The 14675-nt window shown below is 37.7% G+C and overlaps 1 protein-coding gene across 1 annotated transcript in view; it reads right to left on the bottom strand.

Annotated features, from left to right (window-relative positions):
- Positions 1-14675, bottom strand: part of GDA (guanine deaminase) — a 34479-nt gene that overhangs the window by 9502 nt on the left and 10302 nt on the right. The window contains exons 4-11 of the mRNA XM_040540012.1: positions 13797-13884; positions 12414-12519; positions 9256-9283; positions 7670-7777; positions 6478-6585; positions 3789-3886; positions 2750-2817; positions 2179-2325 (exon numbers count right to left, since the gene is read on the bottom strand). Coding sequence (XP_040395946.1) covers positions 2179-2325; positions 2750-2817; positions 3789-3886; positions 6478-6585; positions 7670-7777; positions 9256-9283; positions 12414-12519; positions 13797-13884 — 751 coding nt within the window. The remainder of the gene's footprint in view (positions 1-2178; positions 2326-2749; positions 2818-3788; positions 3887-6477; positions 6586-7669; positions 7778-9255; positions 9284-12413; positions 12520-13796; positions 13885-14675) is intronic.

Below are 14675 nucleotides of genomic sequence, written 5' to 3' on the forward strand. Positions count from 1 at the left end.
CCCCTTGTCCTATCATTTATCTGCCTGAGTAAAAAGTTGATCTCCTTTTTTATAAGTCCCATTTAAGTACTGAAAGGCTGTGATGAGGTCTCCCTGGTTCCTTCTCTTCTGTAGGCTGAACATCCCCAGCTCTCTCAGCCTTTCTTCATAGGCGTAGTGCTCCAGCCCTCTGATCAATTTCATGGGCCTCTTCTGGACCCACTCTACCACCCCCATGTCCTTCTTGTGCTGGGGGCCCAGACCTGGACGCAGCACTCCAGGTGGGGCCTCACAAGGGCAGAGCAGAGGGGGACAATCACCTCCCTCCACCTGCTGCCTATCCCTCTGTTGATACAGCCCAGGATGCAGTTGGCCTGCTGGGCTGCAAGCACGCACTGCTGGCTCATGTCAAGTTTTTTGTCCACCAGAACCCCCAGGTCCTTCTCTGCAGGGCTGCTCTGTGTGAGTTCTTCTCCCATGACTGGTATTGCCCCGACCCCGGTGCAGCACCTTCCACTTGGCCTTGTTGAACCTCATGCGGTTCATGCGGGCCCACTTCTCCAGCCTGTCCAGGCATTTATAAAGATATTAAACAGCACAAGTCCCAGGATGGACCCCCGAGGAACACCACTCATCACCAGTCTCCATCTGGACATAGAGGCATTGGCCACAACTCTCTGGGTGCAGCCATCCAGTCAATTCCTTACCTAATGAATGGTATACACTTACATAAACAGCTATAATCTATAATATATAATATGTATGAATAATATATATACATATTATATATACAATACATTCAAAATGTTGAAACTCCTCAAAATGGTGAAATGTTTTGGCTGTCTACCAGTTTCAACTACAGTTATGTCATATTCTTTTAGGTTTGTGAACAGAATGCAGTTTTTAAAATAAACACAAGAGGGTGATAAGTGTTTAGGGTCTCAGCAAAGCAAATTAAGACAAGAAAAACAATCTCTCATTTAAATTTCCCCAAACAGTACTTGTCTGGATTACTGGAAGGCTGAACAAGTAATTTATATTCTACCCTTGCAAGTGATAGAACCGGTCAAAATCAATACATAAACAATCTTACTATATTATTGTAAGCTTAAGAACCCAGATAAAACAAGCACAAGAGTAGTTGGGAAGGGAAACCAAACACAAGTCTGGGATTTTAGTTTTCCATTCTGTATATGAACTAACTTACTCTCAACCAAGATGAGTACAGTACATATTCTGGGGAAAAAAAAAAAGACCCCTCTTTTTCGTTCTCTGCCCATTTTCTTTCTTACCTACTTCCCCATTACACCCTACAGTCCTTGTCCCACAGTCCAGACAGGACCTACTTGAAGACATTTTCACTACATCTTTCAAGCTTCCACTAATAGTTTCCAATTAATTTTTATTTTTTCACAACAACAAAAATGTTACACTGAAAGACTTGGGACCAGTTCTTCAGGAGGAAGAGGGTGCTTTTCTGTTGACTAAAACTGTAACAAATTTTTACTTATATGTGGATTTGCTCTCTGCTAAATGATACAAGTTCTGCTAAAACTTTGCGAATTGTATAAATCCATATGTGCATACTGATCATGGCAAAACATTCCAGTGAGACAGAATAACATATATACTATATGACTATATTCTGCAGATGCAATTTTGTCATAAATAACTATGATACATATCCTGCTTAAACTTTGTGCTGTACTCCCACCAAGGGGCAATTTGCATAATGTTTTGATTTACTAAAAAGACAGTCAAAAGCTGCCTCATTGAGATCTCAACAAGAAGAAACAAAATTAGAAACTGATGACAAACAGGATGCGTGATTTTACAGTAATTGCACAGCTTTTCGTTACATTTTGGTTGCTGAGAAAACAAAGTCTTTCCAATTGGTGTGACAAATTTACAAGCACCAATGATTAAGAAGTCTAAGGATCTTTTCAAATAAAATGTACAGCCCTGAAAAATCATTAGGATGCCTTTATTAAACTCTCAGTACTAATACAAATGCTTTTCTGTAGTGAGTGGTATTGTTATGAGAGAGTGAAAGAAATCTGTGCCAAGCAAATATAATTTTAGACTTCACTCTGGAATCAGAAAATCTTTAAGTTCAACCATCTTTTATAGACAGGGAGACATAATATCAAAAAAAAAGCGGAAGTTCTCTCCATATATTATAAATAAATTTCTTCTTACCTTGGCTTCCTCCTAAAGTTGCAAGTCGAAAAACTTCTTTAAGAGTTAGTCTGCTTTCATTCACTTTATTAATTTGAAGGGTGGTAGATGCCATCATTGTTTTCCTGATAGCATCAAGCATAGAAGCTGAATATCCCCCGGCAACATCTAGAAGGGATAAGAATCTTAGAAACAAACTTTGGGAATATCTCTGGATTAAATTATTATGAGTTTGATTTAAGTGTTACAAAGTGCAAGAGGTAGTAAGCATGAAAAGTTTTACTGCTAAGCATTGTCTTTGAATGGGTGATTCCTGACATGGGTTCTACAAGGTCAGGTAAATAAAATACAATGCAGAACAGAAACTTAATCTGGAAAAGTTGTTGTTAAGGCAGTTTACTGTTAAGGCAGGAACAAAACTTCTCAAACATCTTTTGACCACCTCTACATATTAAACAGTGAAACAAACAAACAAACAAAAAAACAGGCCACAAATTGGAGGCATGATGACTTTTCAATACAAACATGAGGGTATGTTTTTGTATTTTCCAGCAATTTCTAAAATAGACCCTTTTCTAAGAAAGCTACCAACCTGTGCCGAGGCCAAGCTTCACATTGTGTTCGAGAACCTTTTGCACATTTAAGATGCCACTGCTCAACCTGGATTGGAAAAAGAGATGGCTTCTATATTATACAGAGAGGAAAATTGATTCCTGCAGTTCAGTAAAGGGAGGACTTTGGGCAGTTCCATGACAAGGGTTCTCAGACTACATGTAATACATCATGTTTATTAAACAGGAATGGACCATTCACATTCATAAGTCTGGATGATGGGTTTTAATCACTAAAAGTAAAAACAACTTTTCCTAATGAAAACTTTTAGTTTTCTAACAAAACAGTTTCAGAGTTATCTTTTGAAAATAAGCTCTTAGCATGTTTGTCAAAAAAATCCAAATATGATGTAAAGTGTACTCCCAGGAGATGGGAGATCATTTTGCAAGCTCCAGTAAGCCATTGCAAACAAGCTACTGATTATGTTATAGGCAAAATGACTGTTAATATGTAGTACCCTGACAGGATACTGTATAGTATATCATTTCTGTTAATGTAAGTATATTTCACCCTTTCCCATTTCCCAATAACGTATGTATTCTGGGGGAGAAGGATGTTGGCCTAAATCTGCCATTGATAGGACAGTCATAAGAAATTAAGTTTAAAAAAAGAAATATTCATATATATTTGATTATACTCAAAAATAATGTCAGTCCAGAGCATACCACACAGAAGTGGAACATGAACAGTCATGCTTGATCCAGTGTGTCACTTCTGTTGAAATGGAATATGATATATGCGGCCTTCTTACTGTAGGCTGGACTAGTGAGGCACTGGAACAGGTTGCCCAGAGAGGCTGTGGATGCCCCATTCCTGGAGGTATTCAGGACCAGGTTGGATGAGGCCCTGGGCAACCTGATCTAGTGGGTGGCGTCCCTGCCTATGGCAAGGGGGTTGGAAGTAAATGATCTCTGAGGTCCCTTAAAACCCGAGCCATTTTATGATTCTATAGTATCTTCATACTATGTGAAAAACAACTCTTTCCAGTTGTACACCATTAACTTATTTTATTGACTTACGAAAAATTAGAATTGGGGCAATGTGCAACTGCAGATCCACGAAGATTAAAAAGTTCCAGCTCTTCGTCAGAAAGATAACAGGCATGAGCCATCACTGTCTAAAGAAAAACAAAACCAACAATTTTAGAAAAAATAGCATTTTCTTCAGTACCTGTAAATTTTTTGCTGCACTGCTTTTAACAGACTTTTTTTTTTTAAAGGGCACCTGTTACCAGCAAGGGTAAAGGCATGCAATTCTTGAATGAAGCTTTTGAAATCAGGAAGGGAGGAACTCTCATTAACTTCAATAAGCCTAAGATATCACTCCCTCTGCATATTTTCTTTTACTTATATAAAAAGATAGGGTGCTGTGGTATCTTGTGGTGGTTGTGATTGTCACTTACGAGCTAGCTGCAAGAAACAAAAGCAAGAACTGCCTATCTGGCATAGTACTGTAGTAACCTTATGATGTGTATTTCATAGCTACCACAGAGATTAAGTATTGGGGCCAAGAGTGTAACAGATAAAATGTAAGATATATGTACTTAGCGTGTTTCCAGTTTTCTCTCTAAAGTTTTCCACTAGATTGCATCTAGAATATTCTTCAATTAAAACTGGTTCATTTGCAATGCAATTTTTTTTTCTTGGCCTACATTGCTAATTTTAAAGACAAGTTCAATAGTGATATATACAGAAGGTAGAGGTACAGGATAGTATCATTTAACAGGACATAAAATAATTATTCCCAGACAAACCTACTTCAGATTACCTCATGTGCCAAATGCCCCATCAAAGAGATGAATATGATAGGGCAAAAGCTGTAAGGCCTTGCAATCTTCTGATATAATTGAGAACTGCACACAGACTGTTTTCACTGGGCATCTCCTAATGGCACTACATCCTTGCTCTCTACTCATCAAGCTCAAATGCAACTGAATAGGCATAGAAAATGGTCACATCTTAAGTTAAGGACCTACATACGATAGCTGTAGAACCGTAAATCTGATGATCTCTACTTTAAAAAAAAAATAAAAAATGATGGGATGCCATCATTTTGTTTTAATTGGGGCTGTTCAGTCTGAAGAAGAGGAGGCTAGAGGGAGACCTCATCACTCTCCACAGCTACCTGAAAGGAGGTTGCAGCGAGGAGGGTGTTGGTCTCTTTTCTCAGGTAACAAGTGACAGGATAAGAGGAAATGGTCTCAAGTTGCATTAGGGGATGTTTAGGTCAGATACAAGGAAGAATTTCTTCATGGAGAGGGTGGTCAAGAACTGGAACACTGGAACATTGGAACAAGCATTGACCAGGGTAATGGTGAAGTGCCCATCGCTGGAGGTATTTAACAGATGTGCGGATGTGACACTAAGACATGGTTCAGTGACAGGGCTCAGTAGGTCAGGCTGATGGTTGGACTTGACGATCCTGAAGGTCTTTTCCAACATAAATGATTCTATGATTCTATGAAATATTTCAGCCACAGCTCTGAAAATCTAAAAAAAAAATTTAATTTGTTGTCTTGGTTCTGGTGACTGGGGAGGGGGAAATGTCTGCTGTTTTGTTATGTTTGTCTTTAATATGATGCTTCCTCAAAGAACAAGGAGCCTGGTATCAGAAGGCACTGGTAAACCCAGTTTTCAGTGACCATTTTCAGTGCTGGAGATATAAACATTTGATATGAACTGACAGAGCTGAGACCCATATTTTTACAGTGCTAGTATTATCTCTAGCATGCTGATGCAAAAAGAAACGTGCATAGTACTATGCAAGAACAAAAGTTAATATTGGGTACATACTTACGTAGTTTGTACTGATTTCTCACGTAAAACGGACTGTAAATAAATAATTTACTGGGGAGAATTTTCAAAGACAGAAAAGGAAGTTCACTAATTAATTCCTATGAAGTTTGCAGCTGTCCTTTGTGCTTTTGAAAATTCCATCGTAAAATTTTAAATCAGTTTGACTTGCGTTTAAGCATTTTGGCTGTAGTTAGGCTGTTTATATTTGTTCTTGCATGGGTACTCTGATGTCTAAGAAGGTGTGACTGACACTCCAACCTGTACTTCCTGTGAGCAGTTATCAAATCTGCTTGCTTTTACCTAACCAGTTTAAAACTTTAATTTCAAATTTTCGGGCCACTGTGCCTGTCAATATTTGGTAAAATCAGCTGAGAATGCTTTGGGTTAGTAGGAACAGTAGAGTATACCTGTGTGTATGTGAGGTTCACACACAGAACACAACAGGACAAGCTACTTTTCCATTAAAAAAAAAATTACAAAATTTGAAGTTGGTCCTACTGTAAATCCATAGAAAAAAAATGTACAGGAAAAAGCAGTGTGCAAGAACACTGTAATATGAAGATAACTGGCTACTGCCCAAGAATTACCAGCTCCTACATTACCAGCTTTATCTATCCTCCTTCCAATCCTACTGTCCCCAGCCCTGTTTGGACCCTTAAAAACAGGCTCAGGGAGCATAAAATACCTTTATTGTTCATCTCCCCTAAAATGCCTATGTAAAGTATAGGCTTGTCTAAAGTTTCAGTCACTTCACCAAAACCTGTGCAACAAAGAACATAGAAACAATTTACTCTCTCCCAGATGCCACTGACCTTGACAAAACAGTACAAACTTTTCAGGTAACTACAACTAACCAGAATATTCTATACATGAATAAGTCTATGCTATGCTGTGGAAGTTGATATGCAGCTACCTTGCTGGTAAGCAGCTTGTTTTTATCATACAAGTCAGTGTAACTCTGATAGGAAGGAAACATGTTCTCCACAAGTCTAAGTTCTTCTTCAGTCTCACTTATGTGACTCTGCAATGAGAAAATAAATAGCGATGAGTTCTTTAAATAGCATTATAGCATTTCAAACTTCTGAGCAACCTGCTGGTGCTAAGCACATAATGATAGAAAATAGTCTTTCTAAGGCATATAGCTAGATCTTGTCCTTGGGTTTCTATTTTCATTGGAGAGATCCCTGTGATCCAAAACAATAGTTCAATTTCTTCCTTAAACTTGATCTGAGGAGGCATACCTGGATAGTCCGTCCCAGTAGTGTGGTGACTTAACAACCAAATTGTTATTTGGCAAATGTTAAAGTAATAAATAAAATGATAGATATGACCATGAGGTGAAAGAAAGATAGAAGCCTACCACAGAGTGGACCCTGGGATCGGGGTAACATATAGGCTAACTACTCCACGCATCTTCAGACGGGCTGATTAATTTCTGGTCTCAGACACAAACCTGGTTCCTCCTGTGTGGAGGCTGAAGCATGTACTTCCTGTATTTTCAAATGCTCAGCTTGTGATGACAAACAGCCCTAATGTAGTGTAGCTTTAAAACCACATATACTAGGACTGTTTAACCAAAAAAGAAAAATCTCAAAGATTCAACACACCTATAAGCTTCAAAATATGCCTTATTTAAATGCAGAAACCTTATTGTACAGGAAATTTTACAACAATGTTAACAATGTTAAATCAGATAGAAATATGAGTAATCGAGACAGAAAGATGAGCAATTCTTTTCTCTTCTGAAATCTGCCCTGTACAGAAACAGCAGATGGCTGACAGGCAGACATAACAACCTTGGACAAGGGACAGCAACCTTTATCAACCCAAGGGTTGCTCTAACTTACAATACTTGGTGTCAGTTTCCTAGTAACCATGCACTGGGGCTTGATGAGTTGTGCATCCTTCAAGCTATGAGCTTTCTCATTTGCTATGGAGGTCACAGTGCTCTTGTAGAGTACCACTAATAATTTAAGAGGAATTTAAAAGACAGGTTCCAAGTTAAGAACGTGGTTTAAGTGCTTTGTGTAAACTGTGACAACTGCTTGATCTTTATGCTTCCTATCCATAATATTTAAGTTGTAAACAATGCTCTCAGAATTTACCTGCACATGTAGATCATGAGCTTGTGCTAAATCACCAAGTGAACGCAGCAAATCTTCTGTGCAGGAAGGGCCAAAGCGGGGGGTTACTATAGGTTGTACCCTTGGATACTGAAAATATTAGAAAGACATGTTTGTGATTCCACATATGTATCAGTAACCATAATTAAGACAATCATTTACACAATTAGATGTTAGCTTTATTGCTTATTCCATTCTTCATCCTTGCCAATGTGAATAAAGCTTGCAGTCATTTTCTTATTTTTATCAGAAACTTCCTCCTCAAAGTAAGAGAATCCTGAAACTTCATCACAGAAGTTCCCCTTAAAACTGATTTAATAAAACTCAGTGAAGTTCATTTCATTAGAACTCTTTCCTCAAGTCTCTGAGATTTTACCAGACTTCAGCAGAAGCACTGGATGCTTCTTCACATTTGCTCACAGTCAAGTATGAATTATAAGAGATAATCAGACTTTTTTTTGATTCATGCTTCTGTGAGCATCAAAGAGGTAGTGATGCAAATCTGTAGAGATGTGTAAAGCCAAAACCTTTTTCATCTTTGATCTTCTCTGCTCATGATGGAGCGGAGCAAACTGTCCCTATACTCTACTGTCTCTATACTCAACAGACAGGAAGATTATTGATAACACCAGATATGCTGTGCAGTAGGAAACAGTGGATACCTGGACTAGAGCTACAGGTGTTTACTTTGCACTTCTGGATTAAATTTTTCATTAAGAGTTAGACAACGGCTTTACAACTCTGCCTTCAGATACAGGAAATACCTACCTTTCTTTGTGCACGTGGAACCACTAGAAGAAAGTATGTGATATCTTGGCTTGCAGTTTCTTTTAACATCTCCCAGACACAAGCAGCGCAGGACTTCTGAAGTATACTTACTTAGTATACTTAGAAGTATATACTTCTGAAGTATACTTACTTAGTATACTTACTTAGTACACTTACTCTACCAATACATATGATTTAGGCATTAAACTCTAGGCATCTACTCTTGAATGCTTTGAGCTATAAACGTTGACAAATTGAGCCATCAAAATGAAAGGGCTGACAAGAAAAATAATGTCCCTGCTTTTAATATTGGAGTGTCAACCTGTACCTACAGAATTTCTTTAGAAATACACTGGAAGACATGTGGTGACCCAAAATACTAATATGGTAATGGATTAGTAACTGTGCTGTAAAGACACCAATTTGTGTTGGTGAAAACTTCTTTTATTTGTCTATTTATATACCATAGAGTGATGGACTGACTTCCATCCATCTTTAACAGAAAATTGTCCTCTGCAGGAAGCTGAACACTTTTAAGTGAATAAAGAATGTTCACAGAACATCACTCTGCTGTGTTCTGACCACACAAATCTGAATTTGTGCTGCTAGAAGTCAATTTCACAGCAACACAACTAGAAGAACACTTTGCAGACCGATGATTTCTGTCTGCTATACAGGAAGATCTATATTTATTGACTTGTCACTAAGTAAACAGAATTTGTCAAAGAGATTAACTATTTCATGTATTCACACAACATTTTCTGTATACAGAAATGAACAGAAAGGAGAAGTCTACTTACTTGCCTTTCCGTTAGCTTTCTAACAAACCTGAAAAAATACAGAGAAAAATCTGTTATAAATTTGTCACCTGTGATCTGTGTTATAAATTATGAAAAATAGAGAAAATATTTACTTAAATGTTCTGTTAAGCATTTTAGGCATCTATTAACTTTTTACAAGAAGTCGTGCCAGATTCTCAGATGAAATAAAAAGATGCAAAACAATCAAGCCAGGACAGTTACAAGAAATTATGCTAGTTGGGAATTTGACCTTGAATATGCAGAATTTTTTTCATTTGCAATAATTAACTTTAGACACATGGTAATTACTTTGTGTTCTCACTGGAAACCAAATACATGTTACATTAAATTAATTGAAAACATAATTATATCCTACTGTTGCAACTTCAGAAAAACAAACAAACAAACAAAAAAGACCCACTCTTATCTGCCCATGATTTTAAATCACAGCATTAAACATATTATGATTTCAAAATCTCACGTTTAAAAGATGCCGCTATATTTCGTACATTGCTTACAGTAGTTACGGATGTCCTCATGCACTTAAAGGACCCTTAATTTTCTAGAGATGTTTATATTAACATTAGTGTATAAACTATCAACCTTACAGAAAACTCACTGTAGATTTACCTCATGAAATAAAAGAAGCTACCTCAGAGAACTCTATGAAAAGCCTCCAGCAGCCAATATGGACAGTTATTACTGTTCATGGAGCAATATGGAGCAAACAAAGCTTCCTCTTACTTTGAAGAGAAGAAATACCCTAAATACTTGTATGCACAATGTATACAAAGAATTTCAAAAAGCCATTACAAGACATTTTGATCAGGTCTCTGAATTTTTATGTCATAGTTTATAGTCCAAAAACTCCATAGTTTTAGTCACAATAAACATTGGATCAAATCTGTCAAATATCTTTAGGTGGAAAAGAAAATAAATGCTGGAGGCCAGATTCACAACACTGTGGCTAGTGCCAGATCACCGGTTGAAAGTGAGAGACGTAAGCTAAATTTCTGCAATGAACAAAGGAGTTTTAACACACCGTTGCTAAGCTTTGCAAGGTGAATTATGTTTTTGTCTGTCCATCTCTCCTCTTACTGATTCACCAGATATAATAAATATTCACCAGATCAGAAATCGTAACAGAAATACCATTCTCAAGAGATAATGCAAAACCTCAGGATGGCTGTTTTCATACTTTTTCACATGCATTACAGAGAATCAGCATGGTTTTAAAACTGAAAGACCTAGCTTTAAATAACCTATGCTTTGTTGATTTATGTACTTCTCTGTAAGGAAATAAGCTCAGGTTCAAACAACCACCTTCTTCTTCAGAACAGGTCTGAACATGGGTGTTCCACTTCCAGATGACTGCTAGTGGCATATAACATATTCTGCTTTTCATTTCACAAAGTTTTTATTCAATTCTGTTCACAGGAGAAGAGCAGATTGAAACAAAACACTTTGAACTTAATATTATCTCCGTGCCTACAGTACAAACATTTCTGTAGGTTAACTGCAAAGAATTGAAATCAGTGTAATAAATTTTCTGATAATGTTACAGACCACATTTCTCTCTTTTTTTTTTTTTTAATAAAAAGGTCACCCTCTTAAAGGGAGAGTTTTTTCATCCTCTGAAATTGTACTGGTGAGGAGGTTCAGGCCTATGAGGTGAGTACTCCTGATCTATGCTGACAAGCACAGATCTCTTCTCTAGACAGCTGTCGAGTACCTGTGGCACACTCTCATCCAAAGCTGAGGAACATTTGTTATTAATATAATCGCATGGGAAGGGAGTAGAGGCACAAGATGGGAATTGAAGGAAAGCTATTTAGATAATTCTGAAGCTTTAAAAAATGGCAGAACGGGAAGCGCTACCACTCTCAGGTCCATTCAATGGGATTCACTGTATTACGAAAACCAGGGATTTAGGTAAACAAAAGCCAATGTTAGTACAGTGCAAGTGACTACTACTGTATGTTTCAAAATGTCTCTAAATATAAACACTATTTGAAACCCATGACTATTTCTAACTTTTAACAGCATTTTTCCAGCATGACTTGCAAAAATAAGATGGCAATTTCACTCAAGTGCTTTAAGAAGTTTACAATACTGTTAGGTATTTACTCTTTCAGCATATTTGAAACATTTACACATCTGTATAAATAGTCCCATGAGCAAAGTCCTACATCTGCCTAAGCATCTTCAGAAGATGGACACAGAAGACAGGGGAAGCCTGAGACAGCTGGCTCCCATGCTTCAGCCCTGGATTCTCCTCCAACATACAACAAATCCAGAATGCACATTATCTTCACTTGATTCTTCTTCATTCACTCAGTTTCAAGTTAGAGTAGTTTTACTGGTGTTATACTGGAGAAGAAGAGAACCAGAGCATATTTAGAAGTGGGTATATGAAAGCCGATTCCTGCCACTGGAATAAAGCTTTATCCTAAATGGGGAAAGGAGATAGCTCAGAAGTTAATGGGGGCAAAGGAACTGATTTTCTACCTCTCCACCCCTGTCAGGTCATGTAACCTCTACCCACAGAGCCGTGAAGGGAAAAGAGGAAGTAGAAGCCAGACCATAACATACATGCCTTCTCCAAAACATGATGCTGCAGCTTCTCCCTTCCTTAGGCAAAGCCACAGTGAAACTGCACATGCTGTGCAGCAGCTGGGTATGCATTGCCAGAACTGTAGAAAATAATACTGTAAGAAGAAAAGAACAGTTCCTACACCTGTAAATACTTGATCACAGCTTCACCCTCACTTTTCAGACGTGTTAAAGTCTTATTTCTAAAGGTTGTGCCAACAATTTAATAGTCTTACTGTGGGAAAGGAATTCTCAGGTGGCTTTGCGCTGTTTCACACGTCCCTGAATTAGAGATAATGAGGAAACAAGCGGTAGAAACAAAAACCTGAGCAAGGATGAGATAAAGTAAATTGGCTACAGTGTTAAAGATGAGCTTTGGGCAGTGGCCAATTGCTGGCTGGCTCGAGGCGCGTGTCTGAGGGTCTCTAACCAATTGTATGACAGATCTGGGCGCGTGGACAGCACGTGGGGCTACGGGGAAAGTATATGTAGTGGTGAAAAATGGCAATAAATGTCTCCTGTTCAAGAGCCATCAGGAGTCCGTGTCTTGCACCCCTTCATCTTACCTTTCTGTCTCTTGAACAGAATCAGCTGTAGTCTCTTTGTAGTGTGGTACAGTGTCATTTATATCCATACAGACTTTGCCAACAAATGCTCGTTGTCCAAATTTATCTGTTGAGATGCATAAGAAAATAAAACTCAAAATCACTTGTTCTTTACAAAAACTGCTAGCAAAACCTGAATTGAAAAGAAAATAGTAAATTCCACGTTATCCAGTTTCATTTAAGATGAACAGAATTTATGTTGTTTTCTTGTCTTTAAGTTGGGCACATACTTGTGATCTTTAAAGCCAAAAAGGAAAAAGAAAAACTGCATTTAAGTAAGAGTTCTCCTCTTCCACATTAGTATCCAATTTTGTGTTATAATTGAGGACTGAATTACCAGTAGTTTAACCACAACCAGAATTCATAATGGTAGTGAATGAAGATGAGCACTGTGAAGCAGAGGATGAGAAATGTCCCCCAGCAGGAGAAACACATGCATCAAAGTACAGTAGCTGCAGTAGGTGGTCACTCTGAGCTAAGAAAATGCATGAAGATCTCAGCAAACCCTGTTTCCTTAAAAGAAGGTAATGAGGGTCCTAAAATGACTCCCATTTCCAGCTAGAGCTACTTCTGGCTTATTGAGATTTATCAATGCTATGACTCAGAACTTAGGTGTAACACAACAGAAATGCATGTAACATTAAATTCTAAGCTTGTAAATGTGTTCCTAAATCTTTTTGCCCATTATTTAACATCTGAGATGTTGAATACACTGATTTCAAAGTTCCAGGGTTTCCTACAAAATCAGAAAGACTTTGAAATTTTTGGTAGAAGCTGATTCTTATTGTTTCACTCTCCTATGGGAGCTGAGCTTTGAGAATTCTTGCAAGAAACAAAGCTTGAGAAGAAATGACAGGGATTTGCAACAGTGAGCAGAAAGAAGGGATAAGATCCTGATGCAACTCCCATTGTTCTGGTTTCAAAGGGTGTGTGGAAATTTTTGATGTTGATTTTCAACTGAAACTTCAGAGTATCAGGAAGTTAAAGCACTGACTGCACCTCTTGCCATTCAGCCTTTTAATCCTCAAACAGTAAAAGGCTAGAAATAGCAGAGGACTGCCCTGAAGAAAAACTCCAGCAGACCTCACTCAAGCTCAGACTGCAGCTGATTTGGGAATGAAGTCCAGCAGAGGCAGAGGGAGCAAACAGTAGAGGAGAGATTGTTAAACAAAGGGTAACTAGGCAGGATTTGGGGGATGTGGTATGACAGAGAAAATTAATAAAAAAAAGTCAAATTAATAAAATTGAAAGACAGATCCCTAGCTACTCTAAAACTCCCAAGCTCTGTTTCCTTCAACTAACAGTCTGCACAACATCCTTGAGAACTCACTCGTACCGTCTTACCTATAATTTCAGCCAGAAGAAGAGAAGTATCTGTGTGAATTGTAGCAAAGTAGCAAGCTGTAGTGGTGCCATTCTTTAGAGTTCGTCTCTATAAAAAGAAATCAGTTTCAACAGTTCAGAAAAATATAGTCTAGCTGCCAAAATGTAGAATAGGCTGTCTGATTTCAAGCTGCAAGAACATTTGGTTATTGTGAAATTCCACGGGAGTTGCAGTGAAGTTGGAAGGTAAAATACAGATTTTTAATTTCATAATAGCTTTTTAAAGTCTGAATGTTAATAAACACAAAATTTCCTCTTCCAAGGCTATACAGGTTTTTAACAATGGTTTAATAAACTCATAGAAACCAGTCTGTATTTCCTTCACTCAAACTAGAAATCAAATTCTTATTTATGTCTAACTTGAATTTTACTTAGAAATACAAACAACCAGTCATATATATTATTTCCTAGTTTGGAAAGGCTCTCCAGTTTTCATTGTGAAGCACTTTAAGTAACATTAGCAAAGCAATACTTTTGGGAGAAAGTATTGTTTTTTATTTGGTCATCTGATGTGGCTGGGAAAAATAACCAGGTTTTCAGGTACACAAATTCTTCATTATCCCTGAGGCCAAAGTAACAAACTCCAGAATAGAAGGAAGCTGAGAACCACTGCTCAGAGTGTAATTTAATTATTTATCTAACTATACAATTTGAAAGGAACAGGTGCATTTCTACCTGTTCATATTACTTTTGGAGGACATACCAGTAGATGAAGAGTCATGTAAAGTTACACTAAATCATCAAATCATTTATAGTTTCATTTGATCTTGGGACTAATGCATACTATATTGACGTCCTACCTACCAGAAGGGCTTAAATTGGATTCTGGCTAGAATGTAA

Source organism: Cygnus olor, chromosome Z, assembly GCF_009769625.2.
Source record: "Cygnus olor isolate bCygOlo1 chromosome Z, bCygOlo1.pri.v2, whole genome shotgun sequence".
In the NCBI taxonomy this organism is placed as follows: Eukaryota; Metazoa; Chordata; class Aves; order Anseriformes; family Anatidae; genus Cygnus; species Cygnus olor.